This window comes from Heterodontus francisci, chromosome 25 (genome assembly GCF_036365525.1).
Source record: "Heterodontus francisci isolate sHetFra1 chromosome 25, sHetFra1.hap1, whole genome shotgun sequence".
NCBI classification, from domain to species: Eukaryota; Metazoa; Chordata; class Chondrichthyes; order Heterodontiformes; family Heterodontidae; genus Heterodontus; species Heterodontus francisci.
Window position 1 is genome coordinate 76271728 of NC_090395.1, and position 18946 is coordinate 76290673.

Consider the following 18946-nt stretch of genomic DNA (forward strand, 5'->3'; position numbering starts at 1 on the left):
CCTCTCTCTCCTCCTTTAAGATGCTCCTTAAAACTGTCATCTTTGGTCGCCTGTCCTAATATCACTTCATGTGGCTCGGTGTCAAATTTTGTTTGATAATTGCTTATGTGAATGTTCTAGTACATTCAAGGTGCTAGATAAATGTAAGTTGTTGTAGAAATTGGTGATGTGCCAGTTTCACATGGACCTCCCATAAAATTGGGCTCTGGACTCATTTGTTTAAGTCGGGCTGTAAGATCCCTCATTTACATATTTAAGGAACCTATCATCCGGATTAGGGTCACGAATCCAAGATGGGTCAATGGAGTTAATTAAAATCCAGATCAGCAATGATCTAATTGAATGGCAGAACAGACTCGAGGGGCTGAATGGCCTCCTCCTGAATAATGGTTGAACTGACTTTTGTGTTGTTCAGACTTCCTTGGAGCACAGATACATTGGACCTCAAAGTTGGGCCACATTGAACCCGTTCTGAACCCATAAAATGAACACAACATTGCCCGAATTCTACCTCTATAGAGTTTAAATTCATGTTCTCAATAAACATATGATTGCTGCACTCAGTAAGTCCTGAGGTGAAATGTTTTTCTGTGATTTAGGAGGCTCACCGGGAGCAAGAAGCGTTCGGCCGAGTGAGGATAGTGAATCCCTGATCTGATTCATGCTGCTTCATTGGGGTTGGGTTTCAAACAATGAGTGAGGGTCAAACCAGCCTCTGACCTCCAATAAACTGAACCCCAATAATCTGAACCTAATAATTTGAATGCTACCAATCAGGTGTGGGTAACTCAGTTATATTTCGTTCTATTTCTTACTCACCAACATGTTCTGTTTGAACTTTATTAGTCTGCAGATTTGGACATAGATTTTCCTCTTCCTCCAGCCCATATACTTCCCGACACTGATTCAGGGGATTTTCCAGGGTCAGATCCATTTGCATATTTTTGGTGGGGCTTCCGCAGATACATAGGGAACTCACCTCTGGATTGGGTAGGGGATAAGCATCAGTGTTGAAAGATTTTGGTGCCTCCTGGGCATCCGGTGAAACTGACAGCTTCTGTCAAGAATGCTAAACTTGTCATGCTGCCCAGACTGCACTGGGCTCCGGGCCATTCAACATTTAAAAGCCGCTCGATCTCCTAAGCAACACTGTAATGCTCGGACACACAACTCAGTGCTGCTGAAGCATTAAGTAAGGAAACAGCCTCATTAACATAGTGTCAGTGGATAACACACATGTCTCTGTGTCAGAACATTGTGGGTTCAAGTCCCACTCCAGAGACTTGAGCACTTAATTCAGCCTGATATGCCCAGTGCAGTACTGAAGGAGTGCTGCACTGTCAGAGGTGCTATCTTTAGGATTAGATGTTAAACTGAGGCCCTGTCTGCCCTCTCAGATGGATATAAAAGATCCCAGTTGTGTTGGGGGTGGGGTGGTGGCCAATATTTACCCAACAGCTAAAACAGATTATCTGCTCACCATCTCATTGTGGGATCTTGCTATGCCACATTTGGCAGCTGCATTTCCTAAATTACAGAAGTGACTGCACCTTGAAAAGAATTTCATCAGTTTAGGCTGAAGGCATAGCCGGCAATGATGAAGCAAGAGGGCCAGAATTGGGGTGTGAAAGATGCTATACAAATGAAATTTTCTTCTGTACTGTCTCCCAGAGTGCAGGGCGGGTTTGGTGGATGCAACATCTGCTGTCATTCTCATGGGAATATCACGGGAAGTGGCAGTGGCCGACGGTCCACAATACACTCTCTCCCTACTTCCCAAACAGGACACTAAAACAGGACATAGTAGATCCAGTTTGTTGGCACTGCCTTCCCATTGGTGGATGAATCCTGAATCAGATCGCCATGATCTGTTTGTTTCAGCAACTCGAGATGTTACCATGGAAATCCTTGGCCTTGGAACATATTGATTATTGCAATCATGTTTTTAATTGGGTATGTGTGGGGTTATTGTTTGCCCTTTCAATTAAATCATTTATTAGAATCCATTTTATCCCAGGCCTCATTTTACTCATTCGCAGGGAATGTCTCTGTCACACTTCCCCTGACTGTGATCTTTGACCTTGCATGGAGGGTTGCTAGAAGCTTTAATGAGGTGGGACCTTATTTTCTGTCACTGATAATGTGCTGAAATTTTGAAGGTTCATATTTTTTGAAACTAAAATAATTATATCAAACTTGTTATTTATTTTGCTGCCAAATCACTCCCACAAATCCTCAGAAGGTTAGAAAAACAGTATTGGGCGGAGCGCAGCACCTGTCCAAACACAACAAATGTCCTGGCAGCTGCAAGCAATGACAAACCACAGAATATCAGCTTCAATCATGGCCTTTGGGGGAGAGAGAGGGAGAAAGTGGGAGGGGTGAGACAGGCACGGAGTGGGACAGAGAGAGAGGCAGACAGAAAATGGAGGGAGAAAGGCAGGGAGAGAGAGAGAAACAGAGAGAAAGCATAACAGAAAGAGAGGGAGGAGAGACAGAGAAAGAATGAAAGAATGATAAAAAGAGAGAAAGAAAAACAGAGAGCCAGAGTCAGAGAGAGAGACACACACAGACTTAGACAAAAGCAGACAGGCAGAAATGGAAGAAGAGAAACAGAGAGAAGGAGAGACAAAGAGAGACGTTGGGGGGGACAGAGAGAGTGAGACACACATAGACAAAGAGGCAGACAGAGAGAGACCAAGCAGAGATGAAGACAGAGAGGGAGAGTAAGATGAAGGAGCAAGACAGAGCATGGTAACTTTCTGTTTCCACAGTGTTAGCATTAACCTGGTGGAGTAAATTGCCCAACTGATAGAGAAATTATCCAATTTTTATTTAGGCATCGAGTCATAATGGCACAGAAGGAGGCCAATCGGCCCATCAAGTCTATGCTGGCTCTCTGTAGAGCAATCCATTCAGTCCTATTCCCTGGCTCTATCCTGTAGCCCTGTGAGTTTATTTCCCTCAAGTGCCCATCCAATTTCCTCTTGAAATCATTCATCATCTCCGCTTCCACCACCCTTGTAGGCAGTGACCTCCAGGTCATTACCACTCACTGTGTAAAAATGGTCTGCCTCATATTCCCCTGCATCTTTTACCAAAACCTTAAATCTGTGTCCCCGAGTCCTTGTACCATCAGCTAATGGGAACAGCTTATTTAAACTGTCAGAATCCTGTACATCTCTTAATTGATTTCAGAGTGAAAACTGTGCAGGTTCTTTAACAATTGGCGAATCCGTTCTGCCAGATCACTGCCCATCAGCCAATCCACTCCACCAGATCACTGTTTGTCAGCCAATCCACTCCGCCAGATCACTGCCCGTCAGCCAATCCACTCTGTCAGATCACTGCCCGTCAGCCAATCCACTCCGCCAGATCACTGCCTGTCAGCCAATCCACTCTGCCAGATCACTGTTTGTCAGCCAATCCACTCTGCCAGATCACTGCCTGTCGGCCAATCCACTCTGCCAGATCACTGTTTGTCAGCCAATCCACTCTGCCAGATCACTGCCCGTAAGCCAATCCACTCTGTCAGATCACTGCCCGTCAGCCAATCCACTCTGCCAGATCACTGCCTGTCAGCCAATCCACTCTGCCAGATCACTGTTTGTCAGCCAATCCACTCTGCCAGATCACTGCCTGTCAGCCAATCCACTCTGCCAGATCACTGTTTGTCAGCCAATCCACTCTGCCAGATCACTGCCTGTCAGCCAATCCACTCTGCCAGATCACTGTTTTTCAGCCAATCCACTCCGCCAGATCACTGTCCGTCAGCCAATCCACTCTGTCAGATCACTGCCCATCAGCCAATCCACTCTGCCAGATCACTGTTTTTCAGCCAATCCACTCTGCCAGATCACTGCCCATCAGCCAATCCACTCTGTCAGATCACTGTTTTTCAGCCAATCCACTCTGCCAGATCAATGCCCGTCAGCCAATCCACTCTGTCAGATCAATGCCCGTCAGCCAATCCACTCTGCCAGATCACTGCCTGTCAGCCAATCCACTCTGCCAGATCACTGTTTGTCAGCCAATCCACTCTGCCAGATCACTGCCTGTCAGCCAATCCACTCTGCCAGATCACTGCCCGTCAGCCAATCCACTCTGTCAGATCACTGCCCGTCAGCCAATCCACTCTGCCAGATCACTGTTTGTCAGCCAATCCACTCTGCCAGATCACTGCCTGTCAGCCAATCCACTCTGCCAGATCACTGTTTTTCAGCCAATCCACTCTGCCAGATCACTGTCCGTCAGCCAATCCACTCTGCCAGATCACTGTTTTTCAGCCAATCCACTCCGCCAGATCACTGCCTGTCAGCCAATCCACTCTGCCAGATCACTGTTTGTCAGCCAATCCACTCTGCCAGATCACTGCCTGTCAGCCAATCCACTCTGCCAGATCACTGTTTTTCAGCCAATCCACTCTGCCAGATCACTGTCCGTCAGCCAATCCACTCTGCCAGATCACTGTTTTTCAGCCAATCCACTCCGCCAGATCACTGTCCGTCAGCCAATCCACTCTGCCAGATCACTGTTTTTCAGCCAATCCACTCCGCCAGATCACTGTTTGTGAGCCAATCCACTCTCAGATCACTGTTTTTCAGCCATTCCACTCCGCCAGATCACTGTTTGTCAGCCAATCCACTCTGCCAGATCACTGCCTGTCAGCCAATCCACTCTGCCAGATCACTGTTTTTCAGCCAATCCACTCTGCCAGATCACTGTCCGTCAGCCAATCCACTCTGCCAGATCACTGTTTTTCAGCCAATCCACTCTGCCAGATCACTGTCCGTCAGCCAATCCACTCTGCCAGATCACTGTTTTTCAGCCAATCCACTCCGCCAGATCACTGTTTGTGAGCCAATCCACTCTGTCAGATCACTGTTTTTCAGCCAATCCACTCTGCCAGATCACTGTTTTTCAGCCAATCCACTCTGCCAGATCACTGCCCATCAGCCAATCCACTCTGCCAGATCACTGTTTGTCAGCCAATCCACTCTGCCAGATCACTGACTGTCAGCCAATCCACTCTGCCAGATCACTGTTTTTCAGCCAATCCACTCTGCCAGATCACTGTCCGTCAGCCAATCCACTCTGCCAGATCATTGTTTTTCAGCCAATCCACTCCGCCAGATCACTGTCCGTCAGCCAATCCACTCTGTCAGATCACTGTTTTTCAGCCAATCCACTCTGCCAGATCACTGTTTTTCAGCCAATCCACTCTGCCAGATCACTGCCCATCAGCCAATCCACTCTGCCAGATCACTGTTTGTCAGCCAATCCACTCTGCCAGATCACTGTTTTTCAGCCAATCCACTCCGCCAGATCACTGCCCATCAGCCAATCCACTCTGCCAGATCACTGCCCATCAGCCAATCCACTCTGCCAGATCACTGTTTGTCAGCCAATCCACTCTGCCAGATCACTGCCCGTCAGCCAATCCACTCTGCCAGATCACTGCCCATCAGCCAATCCACTCTGCCAGATCACTGTCTGTCAGCCAATCCACTCTGCCAGATCACTGTTTTTCAGCCAATCCACTCCGCCAGATCACTGCCCATCAGCCAATCCACTCTGCCAGATCACTGCCCATCAGCCAATCCACTCTGCCAGATCACTGTTTGTCAGCCAATCCACTCTGCCAGATCACTGCCCGTCAGCCAATCCACTCCGCCAGATCACTGTCTGTCAACCAATCCACTCTGCCCGGACTGTGAAAACGAAAATTTACCTCAGGAAGAGACAGAGAGAAAGAACAAAGAACAAAGAACAAAGAAAATTACAGCACAGGAACAGGCCCTTCGGCCCTCCAAGCCTGCGCCGATCCAGATCCTCTATCTAAACCTGTCGCCTATTTTCTAAGGGTCTGTATCTCTTTACTTCCTGCCCATTCATGTATCTGTCTAGATACATCTTAAAAGACGCTATCGTGCCCACGTCTACCACCTCCGCTGGCAACGCGTTCCAGGCACCCACCAGCCTCTGCGTAAAGAAATTTCCACGCATATCCCCCCTAAACTTTTCCCCTCGCACTTTGAACTCGTGTCCCGTTGTAATTGAATCCCCCACTCTGGGAAAAAGCTTCTTGCTATCCACCCTGTCTATACCTCTCATGATTTTGTACACCTCAATCAGGTCCCCCCTCAACCTCCGTCTTTCTAATGAAAATAATCCTAATCTACTCAAACTCTCTTCATAGCTAGCGCCCTCCATACCAGGCAACATCCTGGTGAACCTCCTCTGCACCCTCTCCAAAGCATCCACATCCTTTTGGTCATGTGGCGACCAGAACTGCACGCAATTCTGGAAGGGAGAAGCAGACAGGAAGACAGATGGGCAGGTGGACAGACATATGGACAGACAGACTGGCAGACAGACGGATGGATGAAAATACAGATGGACAGACATTCGGACAGTTGGACAAATGGAGAGAGGGCGAAAGATGGGTGAGAGAGAGAGAGAGAAAGAGGGTTGTATTTTAACTGTCTGACCGGTTGGCAGCAAGGGAGGCGACAATGGGATGGGTTGACAAACCCTGTGTTTGTCAGTGGCTTTTTAACTCAGCCACACCATTTGCATCTGACCTCCTGAGCAAATCGAGAGAGTAGGCATGATGACGACCCACATTAGTCTGTTTCAGCTCCAGTATTTACAGGGACTCTGCAAGGATCAGAATTGAAACATTGTCGAAGTGTCATAATGGAGCCAGCATTGAGAAATGGAGTGCCAATGTAGAAAGGCAGCATCGCAGTTCTCAGTGTGTCCCTGGACATGATGCTACGGGCTGTAAGGACCTGCAGGGAGATTCTGTTCCCCGTGGAATAGAGCAAGATCCAGAGAACAAGCAGGCGCGACTGGAGGTGGCAGAGGAGGTCAGCAGCAGGGGTGTGGTGTCTTGACCCTGGATACAATCCCGCAAGAGGTTCAATGACCTGATCAGGGTAGGAACGGTAAGTGGCATTCCACATTCAAGTACAAACCCCCTGACTCTGCCTCCCCAGTCTCCTGGACATCACTCCTCAGACCAACATACCCTGCAAGTATATCCATCCCTCTCTGTAGAGGCACCTCTTCAAATCCTCATCTGATCAGACACCACTGACACTCACCCTCATATTATTGCAATGTCACACTCATCCCTCACAGTAACCCTTTGCAAGTGTTGTCCTTCCATCCTCTCAAAACATTCCATTTTTCGCACTGATAGATCTCTTCTTTCTCCCCTTGCAGGAGAAGGGAGCACAGAACAGCAGGGAGAGGCAGGGAACTGGGAGTGGCCCTCCAGTCATTGCCATACTGATAGCTGCAGAGGAAGAGGTGGTGCTGGAGATAAGTGGGTCTTGGCATGCCTGACCATTGGCGATGGAGAGATGGGGTCTCCCAGCTACCTTGTGATGGAATTAAATACAACACAGTCACACGGCAGACAGCACTCACTCATGTTGATGTGATGTCAGAAGCCACTGAAATATAATGATCGTCACAATGATGACTGAGAACCCTCTCAGTGTGTCAGTTCAATTCATGTCTTTCATCTCCCACTTGTCTGACAGGCATCCCTCAGGAGGTGGTGCCAGAGGAAGTAACTCACTCTGAGGAAGCACTGTCATGTGACTGATGTGTATCTCAGGCCTCTGCTCTGATGTGCATCTCCATGGAAAGAGTGGCCACCTGAATACAGCATCAGATATGGCACGAAGCCGAGTGCCTGCTGGACCAGACCAATGGCCCTACACTCAGTCTGCCAGCTTAAGCAGGATTAAGGAAAGCCTCACCATGGCCATTCAGTGCCTCAGTAAAGTGCAGCAAGGTGCTCTCCAGTTCTTGGCTAGCAGGGAAGTGCAGATGGGCCAAGAGTGGAAAGATGGAGAATGGTACGGACTCTGCCCAAAGCGCTTTCACTTCTGATCCCTTGCACCCATGCAGCCCCCACCCACTGCCCCCCCCCCACCCCCGCACAGTAAGAACCCCACATGCTGCCTCTTGTCCCGATGGCATGTCTGCCCCTGCACAGGAGCAGTTAGGACTGATTTAGGTTGGGCCCTTGTGATATCTAAAATCCAGAGGACATCAGCCAAGAACATCTGAGCAGTTAAGGCAGGAACCTTAGAAACCTGCCTCGAGCTGTGCTGAAGCCACATGGGTTGCACTCATCCTTGTAAAAGGCAGAGAAAGGATTTGCAATTGTAGAAGGGGATTCACTTGGGTGTTGAACTTTGACACATTTTGGCTTCATGTTTATGAACCATAAACTTCATTTCAAAACTCCATTGTCCAGCCCTCTCTATTGTTGCCTGCTGCTTGCCAAGCAGTCTCCTGCCTTGTGAAGAATGGTAGGACAGGAATTAAAGATGAGCAATGGGTGTTAGTGAGAGGGATGGTTTGTTACTTGTGGAACACCTTTGTGTTGGGGTGGGCACAGTGGTTTCAGAATTGGTGTGCCAGGTGGCTGCATTGCCTCAAAGCAGAACTGTGCCTGAATCAGACCGTCCCGGGCATCGTGGGCAGCTAACTGAGTGCCTGCAGGTGCCCTCGCCACATCAGGCTCCTTCCTCTCCTCCTCCTCTGAAGATGCAGAAAGTTCATCACCCTCCTCCTCCTGGAGCTTCAGTCCTCACTGCTGCACAACATTGTGCAAGGTGAATCAGACCATGATTATTCTGCAAACCCTGGCTGCTGCATTCTGAAGAGCAGTCCAGGCACCTGAATCACATCTTCACCATCCTGGTGGCCTGCTCTATAACAACTCTGGTGCTCACGTGGGCTCGGTTGTACCTTCTCTGAGCTTCACTTGGCAGGAGGTCCTCCAGGAGGCTGCCAATGTCAGTGACCACCTGACTTGAAAGTCTAAGCCTCCTGAGACACTGCTGCTCAGTCATTTACAGGAAGTTGATCCTTTTCCTTTAAACCCTGTGTTGAGGTATCACCCCCCCTCTGTCCTGTGGAGCAGGAGGTGTTTGAGGAGAAGGCAGCTGCTGCTCCTGCTGCTGTTGACGTTGGTGTTTCTGCCATTGCTCCTCTCATTCCTTCATTCCTTCCTCATCAGAGGTCCCTGGTAGAGCTGCTCCCAAACTGGTGAGAAGGCTGACAGCTGGGAAGTGTAGCTCAAGGGCAAAAAACTCCAAGGTAGCAGAAATGACCTCCAAAGTAATGGAAGCTCACTCTCAGAACAGGTCCTGTGAATAAAATCCTTTTATTTAGGCAAAGAAGCAGCTGTCATCTCTCAGTATTTAAAGCCTTTCTTCCCTGTCAATTGCTCAGCCCCATCAATTCCTGCTGTCCTCTTAGCTTGTTTTACCTGGCGAGTTCCAGGAAGTCTGAGAAACCCGTCCACACAGAGTTAAGGACAGAATCATGAGTGAAAACAGCTGTTAATTGCCACTTAACATACTTAAATCTCAGACCTGCCTGCCGCACAGGGGTTTCCCGCACACTAACAAAGACACTCAGGTTAAATACAGAAGTTACTGGCTTCTTACTGCCTTCCCAAGATGGCAACAATTTCTGGTCTTTTAACCTGCTGGCTGCACAGATACTCACCCTACTTACCACCCCCCTGAGAGAGGCAGGCAGACAGACAGATGGAGAGAAGGAGAGAGTAGAGGAGAGAAAAGGAGGGTAGAATAGAAGAGAGGGAAAGAGAGCAAGAAACCCAGACAGACAGAGTGGAAATTGAGATTTAGTAACAAATTCGAGGCAGTCATCTGTGGTTATTACTGACTGGGAACTGAGGGGAGATGATCGGAGACTCATGTCTGTTAGATACTGCAACTGGGAATTTCCTTGCACCAACTCCCATTCTGCCATTGTAACTTCACCAGAAGTGTGGCTGAAACCCTGTTTAAAGGCAAAACAGGAGCAGCTTGAAGGAAATTCCTGAGGTCTGAGCCAGCAGACAACGTCAGAATTGGGGCGTTTTACTACACGAGTTGGTATTGCTGGAATATATAATCAGCTAGGGTTTATCTGCAGGCACTAGATCCCACCAGATCAAAGGCCTGTTTTTAACAGTTTAATGGGTTGAATGTACACTGTATTATTTCTGTAATGTGATGTTAACTCATTCTTAAGAAATACCTCTCTTTAATAAATCAAATAAACATAGAAACATAGAAAAATAGGAGCAGGAGTAGGCCATTCGGCCCTTCGAGCCTGCACTGCCATTCAATACAATCATATTGTATTGAAACCCTGTTCCCGCTTTCTCCCCGTATCCCTTGATCCCTTTAGCCCTAAGAACTATATCTAACTCTTTCTTGAATATATTTAATGATTTGGCCTCAACTGCTTTCTGAGAATTCCACAGGTTCACCACTCTCTGGGTGAAGAAATCCCTCCTCATCTCAGTCCTAAATAGCTTACCCCTTATCCTTAGACTGTGACCCCTGGTCCTGGACTCCCCCCCCCCCCATTGAGAACATCCTTCCTGCATCTAGTCTGTCCAGCCCTGTTAGAATTTTGTAGGTTTCTATGAGATCCCCTTTCATTCTTCTAAACTCTAGTGAATACAAGCCGAATCGACCCAATCTCTCTTCATACTTCAGTCCTGCCATCCCAGGAATCAGTCTGGTGAACCTTCGCCGCACTCCCTCCATAGCAAGAACATCCTTCATCAGATAAAGAGACTAAAACTGCACACAATACTCCAGATGTGGTCTCACCAAGGCCCTGTATAATTGCAGCAAGACATCCCTGCTCCTGTACTCGAATCCTCTCACTATGAAGGCCAACATACCATTTGCCTTCTTAACTGCCTGCTGCACCTGCACGCTTACTTTCAGCGACTGGTGCACAAGGACACCCAGGTCTCGCTGCACCTCCCCCTTTCCCAATCCATCGCCCTTCAGATAATAATCTGCCTTTCTGTTTTTGCCACCAAAGTGGATAACCTCACATTTATCCACATTATACTGCATCTGCCATGTATTTGTCCACTCACTCAACCTGTCCAAATCACACTGGAGTTTCTCTGCATCCTCCTCACAGTTCACACTCCCACCCAGCTTTGTGCCATTTGCAAATTTGGATATATTACATTTAATTCCCTCATCTATATCATTAATATATATTGTGAATAGCTGGGGTCCTAGCAATGATCCCTGCAGTACCCCACTAGTCACTGCCTGCCACTTGGAAAAAGACCCGTTTATTCCTACTCTTTGTTTCCTGTTTGCCAACCTGTTCTCTATCCATGTCAGCACCTTACCCCCAATCCCATGTGCTTTAATTTTGCACGCTAATCTCTTATGTGGGACCTTACCAAAAGCCTTCTGAAAGTCCAAATACACCACATCCACTGGTTCTCCCTTATCTATTCTACTAGTTACATCCTCAAAAAATTCCAGTAGATTTGTCAAGCATGATTTCCCTTTTGTAAATCCATGTTGATTTTATCCGATCCTGTTATCGTTTTCCAAGTGCTCTGCTATTTCATGTTCTATAATGGACTCTCGCATTTTCCCCACTACTGATGTCAGGCTAACCAGTCGATAATTCCCTGTTTTCTCTCGACCTTTTTTAAATAGTGGGGTTACATTAGCTACCCTCCAATCCATTGGAACTGTTCCAGAGTCTATAGAATTTTGAAAAATGACCAGCAATGCATCTACTATTTCTAGGGCCACTTCCTTAAGTACTCTGGGATGTAGATTATCAGGCCCTGGGGATTTATCAGCCTCCAATTCCATCAATTTCCCTAACACCATTTCCCTACTAACACTGATTCATACAGTTCCTCCTTCTCACTAGACCCTACGTTCCCCAATATTTCTGGGAGGTAATTTGTGTCCTCCTTTGTGAAGACAGGACAAAAGTATGTATTTAATTGGTCAGCCATTTCTTTGTTCCCCATTATAAATTCCCCCGTTTCTGACTGTAAGGGATCCACATTTGTCTTCACTAATCTTTTTCTCTTCACATATCTATAGAAGCTTTTACAGTCAGTTTTTATGTTCTCTGCAAGTTTACTCTTATACTCTATTTTCCCCTTCTTAATCAATCCCTTTGTCCTCCTTTGCTGAATTCTAAATAAATGGAATGAGACCACGTTTAAACACAGACAAATTAATTTCAATTGTTAGTGCATTTGTCACTCATATCGCCCAGTTCTGCTCCAACCCTTAAGTACAATAATGAGAGGGCCAAGATATTGGAATTACTTTGACTTAACTCACCAAAGCCTCTACCCTCAAGCACACACAACTCTGCACAGGGCAGGAATTGGATGAGACACAGCAAAAATATATGTGGCAAGAACATTTAAGTAGACTAGTGTGAATTAATGAATGATCGTGAGGGAGGGTTCTCCAGAATCGTTTGCAAATTCCATGAGAAACTAAGCAATCTGGTTAAAATACAGCCCAGTTCACAAGAGATATTCCTGCTGGCTCAGTCTGAAATACCAGCTGGGAGAGTGGATAATTCACATGGGATTCTGTTACTATTTTATGGGGCAAGCGTGAGTAAGGCAGCCAACGAAGAACATTTCACTGGGCTGGATTTCCTTTCTGTTGCTGGGTTAACAATAGTTGGCACTGCAGGTGACTTCCCGTCCCTTTTGGAGGAGAAATTCCCAGGAGGTAGAGTTTCCGCTTTGGGCGCAATCGTGAAACTGCATCCAAAAAGCGCATGAAATTGAGCTGGTTAGATTGATGTTCAAATATTCATTAAAATTCATTTCCATAATCACAAACGTAAATTTTTCATTGAACCAGCACAGTCAGTATAATCGATTCTGTTTTCTTTCCATTAGAAAGTATTGCTGGATATGTTTAATGGGGGTAACCTGGTGCAATTTTATTAAAGACAGCTGAAAATGAGGTTATCACCAAAAATAAGCATTTTCAATTAGGGTGTTCAGTCCTCCACATGATTTAAAATCACTGAAAATAACTTTAAAAAAAACTCTGCTGAACCATTTAATAATTTCATTGGTGTATAGGTAGCTAATTAACAGGGGAGATGGTGGCGTAGGGTAATGTTACTGAACTACAAGTCCAGGATAATGCCTGGGGGACATGGTTTTAAATCCCACCATGGCAGCTGGTGGAGTTTTAAATTAAATCAATAAATTCAATTAATTAATAAAATCTGGAATTGGAAGCTGATCTCAGTAACGGTGCCATGAAACCATTTTCAATTGTTGTAAAAACCCATCTGGTTCACTAATGTCCTTTAGGGAAGGAAATCTGCCGTCCTTACCTGGTCTGGCCTACATGTGACTCCAGACCCACAGCAATGTGGTTAACTCTTAACTACCCTCTGAAATGGCCCAGCAAGCCACTCAAGGGCAATTAGGGATGGGCAACAAATGCTGGCTTTGCCAACAACATCCACATCCCATGAAAAAGTATTTTAAAAAATTCTTAGGAAAGTAAATATTGTTTGAAAAACAAAAAACATTTAAAATGTGCTGACTAGTTCCTGAGGACTGAAGAAATTGAGTGTAATTCGAAATGGCTTCAGGAGGGAGAACTGGAGGAAAACTCAATAGATTGAGTGTAACAATCCCAATCTTATATTCATCATATTCAACTGTATCAAACAGCACAACTTCCACTGTAAGACTTTGCTGAGTTAACTAGTGCCTTGCTCCATACTGTAGAAAGGAGGAAGCTTACAGTCTGCGATTTCAGCTACTTCACTAAAACTAATTGTCAGAGCCTTTTAAATAAGGGGGAAAACCATCCAGATTTCAGATCAGTTTTCATCACAAGTGAGGTAACATCAAATGACTACTCATTTTAACTGTCAATTCCTGTTGATAATCCTGAATGAACTCCAGTGGGGAGCAGACCAGTTATTGATCAGGAGCTGTTAGCAATTCATGCCAGTGGAATGCAGATCTTCTATGGAGTACATTCTGGGAAATGGAGAGTATTCTGCCTGTGTAGTTCTGTCTATTTAACTTTAACAGAATGGACACTCACGGACTGTGCTCCTGCAATCTTCCAGTGGAATTGTGTCTTGTTCACCTCTGCCAATTTCCAGTATTTTATTTTCACAACAAGCCCATTTAAATCACATTGACTACAGGCGCAGTCTCAGGGAGCTGTATAATTAACTAGTAGAATCCTTTTAGTCAGAGTTGGGTAGCGTTTGTGTGTGTGTGTGTGTGTGTGTGTGTGTGTGTGTGTGCCCTGCCTTGTACTGATTGTGGACAATGCCAAGACTGTAATCACCTCATTTTCCAATTGAGAAAAACACATTGTTCACATATGGATTTGAACCTATTTCACATGGAGTGGGGCAGGTTTGGTTTTAAATTCTGTACTGACGTCTTCCTTCCAATTCTGTTCCCTACTGCTCAGGAGATAACCACCTGCTGCCTCACGTGTCTAAGTGTCAACTACTGTCCACACACAGTATGCAATGGGTAAAAGGGAATGATTCATTCCCATCTGGTACTGTACGGCCCGTGTGTGTCTCAGTGTCAGCTCCTGTACATATAGAGTACACACTGCTATTACACTGCTACTACATTATCAGCTCCTGCATGTTATATTTCACATGCTGACCAGCCCTGTTTACAGTTGATGTATTAAACAGACCTGGACTGTCTGCTGTTGCTTGTCATTCGCACTGGGAGAGTTGAGGCCTGTTGCTTGATGAAGTAAAAGCTGTCTTGCTGCTTGAAGAGCCTGGAACCAAAGAGGAAGAAAAGGGAGAAATTAGAAAAAGCTGTAGATCCACAAATCCTTTTTTCCATTGACCTACATCAACTGAGTGGTCAAATATTAACGGGAAGGCCACAACCAACATCTCCTTAGGCATCTGTGCCTGACCATTCACATCTGGCATCTCTGGCCACTGTGCTGCTGTTTCTGGAATGCTGCCATTTAAAACATTGCAAATCGTAACTTTGCTTTTAAATACAATCTGTGATAATATTTGGCAAATTAGGTGCACTCTCAGCACTTAGGTTTACTGTTACACTCAGTAGATTTTGCCAAAAGACTCGGTGTGTAGAACTGAATATGGCAACTCATTTCCCAACGAGAGATTTCCATTGTAACCCTTGCTTTCCCGCTATGGGCCTGAGGTGCACCAAATATGAAACTTCCAGGCTCCATCTTTTGTCTGCGTTGTTGATTCCAGCCTCAGGCGGCTGTAGCAGAACAGGAATAAAAGCAAAATACTGCAGATGCTGGAAATCTGAAATAAAAACAGAAAATGCTGGAAATACTCAGCAGGTCTGGCAGCATCTGTGGAGACAGAAGCAGAGTTAATGTTTCAGGTCTGTGATCTTTCTGACCTGTTCTGATGAAAGGTCACAGAAGTAAAACGTTATCTCTGCTTCTCTCTTCACAGACGCTGCCTGACCTGCTGAGTATTTCCAGCATTTTCTGTTTTTATTTATTATAGGAAGGTTAGTGTCCTATTAGATTTTTAAAAAATTGGCTTAAGGACAGAAAACAGCAAGTTGTGGTAAATGGTTGTTTTTCAGACTGGAGGATGGTAGACAGTGGTGTTCCCCAAGGGTCAGTGCTGGGACCACTGCTTTTTTGCTATATATAAATGACTTGGACCTTGCAATGCAGAGTAGAATCTCAAAGTTTGCCGATGATCCCAAAGTTGGAGGAGTGGCAAACAGTGAGGATGATATGAACCGCCTGCAATAGGACATAGATAGGCTAGTAGAATGGGCAGAGAGGTGGCAGATGGAACTTAATATAGACATGTGTGAGGTGATGCATTTTGGCAGAAAGGAGAGGCAATATAGACTTAATGGTACAGTTCTAAAGAGTGTGTAGAAACAGAGGGACCTGGGGGTGCAGGTGCATTGATCTTTGAAGGTGGCAGAACATATTGAGAGAGTGAAGCATTTGGGATCTTGGGCTTCATAAATAGAGGCATTGAGTACAAAAGCAGGGAAGTTATGCTGAACATTTATTAAACTCTGGTTAGGCCCCAGCTAGAGAATTGTGTCCAGTTCTGGTCACCACACTTTAGGAAGTATGTGAGGGTCCTTGAGTCCTCCACAAGCACCTTCTCTTAGTTTGCAAATGTCCTTCCAGCCCAAATGTCTGGTGATCTCTTTAACAAGTCATTTCTTCACTCCAGCAACAGTTTAAAATAGATGTTCCTATGATAAAATTAATATGCCTCATTCCTAGCAGATGGGTGTCTGCATGACAATATAAACAGTAAAATATAAGTCTCTATCTGTGCCAATATGAGGAGTTAGCACAATTTAACGTGACTATTATAATATTGTTATTATCTGTTGTAATATTGTTAATTGTTTAGCGTGTGACAGTCATGCTGTTATTATATCACTGGGTTCATAGTCCAGAGATTCCATTAACCTGTTTTCAGGCAGGCTCAAACAGTCAGCGAGTGGGACACCAACCCAAAGATACGAGAGGCAGGTCACTCACCTTGTGTGGGATGATAAAATACAGATCCCTAGCATGTAACAGACAGCTTTCTGCTGCAACCCATTAGTTTTAGAGGAATTGAAAAGTAGGGAAGTTATGTTTAACTTGTATAGAACCTTAGTTAGACCGCACTTGGAGTACTGTGAACAGTTCTGTTCTCTATATTACAAAAAGGATGGACAGGCACTGGAGAAGGTGTAACAATTAGAATTAGAATTAGAACATTACAGCACAGTACAGGCCCTTCGGCCCTCGATGTTGCGCCGACCTGTGAAACCATCTGACCTACACTATTCCATTTTCATCCATATGTCTATCCAATGACCACTTAAATGCCCTTAAAGTTGGCGAGTCTACTACTGTTGCAGGCAGGGCGTTCCACGCCCCTACTACTGTCTGAGTAAAGAAACTACCTCTGACATCTGTCTTATATCTATCACCCCTCAACTTAAAGCTATGTCCCCTCGTGTTTGCCATCACCATCCGAGGAAAAAGACTCTCACTATCCACCCTATCTAACCCTCTGATTATCTTATATGTCTCTATTAAGTCACCTCTCCTCCTCCTTCTCTCCAACGAAAACAACCTCAAGTCCCTCAGCCTTTCCTTGTAAGACCTTCCCTCCATACCAGGCAACATCCTAGTAAATCTCCTCTGCACCCTTTCCAAAGCTTCCACATCCTTCCTATAATGCGGTGACCAGAAGTGCACGCAATACTCCAGGTGCGGTCTCACCAGAGTTTTGTACAGCTGCAGCATGACCTCGTGGCTCCAAAACTCAATCCCCCTACTGATAAAAGCTAACACACCATATGCCTTCTTAACAGCCCTATTAACGTGGGTAGCAACTTTCAGGGATTTATGTACCTGGACACCAAGATCTCTCTGCTCATCTACACTACCAAGAATCTTCCCATTAGCCCAGTACTCTGCATTCCTGTTACTCCTTCCAAAGTGAATCACCTCACACTTTTCCGCATTAAACTCCATTTGCCATCTCTCAGCCCAGCTCTGCAGCCTATCTATGTCCCTCTGTACCCTACAACATCCTTCGGCACTATCCACAACTCCACCGACCTTCGTGTCATCCGCAAATTTACTAACCCACCCCAACAATGATTTACAAGGTTGATACGAGAACTAAGAGGTTATACCTAACAGGAAAGACTGAACAGGTTGGATCTCTTTTCTCCAGAGTTGAGGCGGCTGAGTGCTGACCTGATAGAGGTCATTAAAATTATGAAGGGAGTTAATGGGGAAGACATAGAGAAGATTTTTTTTATTTTTTCATAGGATGTGAGCGTTGCTGGCCAGGCCAGCATTTATTGCCCATCCCTAATTGCCCTTGAGAAGGTGGTGGTGAGCTGCCGTCTTGAACCGCTGCAGTCCATGTGAGGTAGGTACACCCACAGTGTTGTTAGGGAGGGAGTTCCAGGATTTTGACCCAGCGACAGTGAATGAGCGGTGATACAGTTCCAAGTCAGGATGGTGTGAGGCTTGCAGGGGAACCTGCAGGTGGTGGCGTTCCCATGCATCTGCTGCCCTTGTCCTTCTAGGCGGTAGAGGTCATGGGTTTGGAAGGTGCTGTTAAAGGAGTCTTGGTGAGTTGCTGCAGTGCAGCTTGTAGATGGTACACACTGCTGCCACTGTGCGTCGGTGGTGAAGGGAGTGAATGTTGAAGGTGGTGGATGGGGTGCCAATCCAGCAGGCTGCTTTGTCCTGGATGGTGTCTAGAGTGTTGGAGCTGCACCCATCCAGGCGAGTGGAGAGTATTCCATCACACTCCTGACTGGCGCTTGTTTCCAACTGTGGAGAGACCAAAACTCGGGACCATAAATAGAAGATAGTCACTAACAAATCCAATAAGGAATTCAGAAGAAACTTCTTCACCCAGAGAGTGGTTGAGGTGAATAGCATCGATGCATTTAAGGGGAAGCTGGATAAACACACAAGGGAGAAAGGAATAGAAAGATATGTTAATTAGGTAAGATGAAGTCGGGTGGGAGGAGGCTTGAGTGGAGCATCAACAGTGGCATGGACCAGTTGGGCCAAATGGCCTGCTTTTGTGCTGTAGATTCGATGTAAAATGGACAGCTTTATGTGCATTTGTGTAATTAAATTAAAGTCTATTGCATATTCTCAGATGCTAAGCTGTGTCCTTAGAGTCACTCCAGCATGCTGCTACATGAAGTGGAACTTCAGAAAAAATAGCTGAGAACTCACATGTGCTGTGCAGGAAAGAACCCTAACTGTGGGACGGACAATTCCAACCATTCTGCTCTGACACAGAGACAACTGCAAGGCTGAGGAAGGAGCTGATCTTGTGGATTGGACCATCGAACATTCTCCAGATGAACATGCAACATTGACTGAGATACATCAGACATTCATTATTAACCACTATCAGTGACCCAGCAAGACAGCTACATAGTGCTAGAATGATGCATAACCCCAATAACAGATGAACACACAGGTCAGAAAGACATGATAACTCAATCATACATTGATGGAGACACTTTGTAACCCAGTAATGCACCATCACATTGACCAACTCCTTAACCCTGTAA

At 45.8% G+C, this 18946-nt stretch overlaps 1 protein-coding gene across 8 annotated transcripts in view; it reads right to left on the reverse strand.

The window, feature by feature from the left end:
• The window catches only part of foxp4 (forkhead box P4), a 500447-nt gene that overhangs the window by 263560 nt on the left and 217941 nt on the right, over positions 1–18946 (reverse strand). For all 8 annotated transcript variants that reach the window (XM_068057550.1, XM_068057552.1, XM_068057556.1 and 5 more), the window contains one exon: positions 14550–14639. In XM_068057550.1, coding sequence (XP_067913651.1) covers positions 14550–14639 — 90 coding nt within the window. The remainder of the gene's footprint in view (positions 1–14549; positions 14640–18946) is intronic.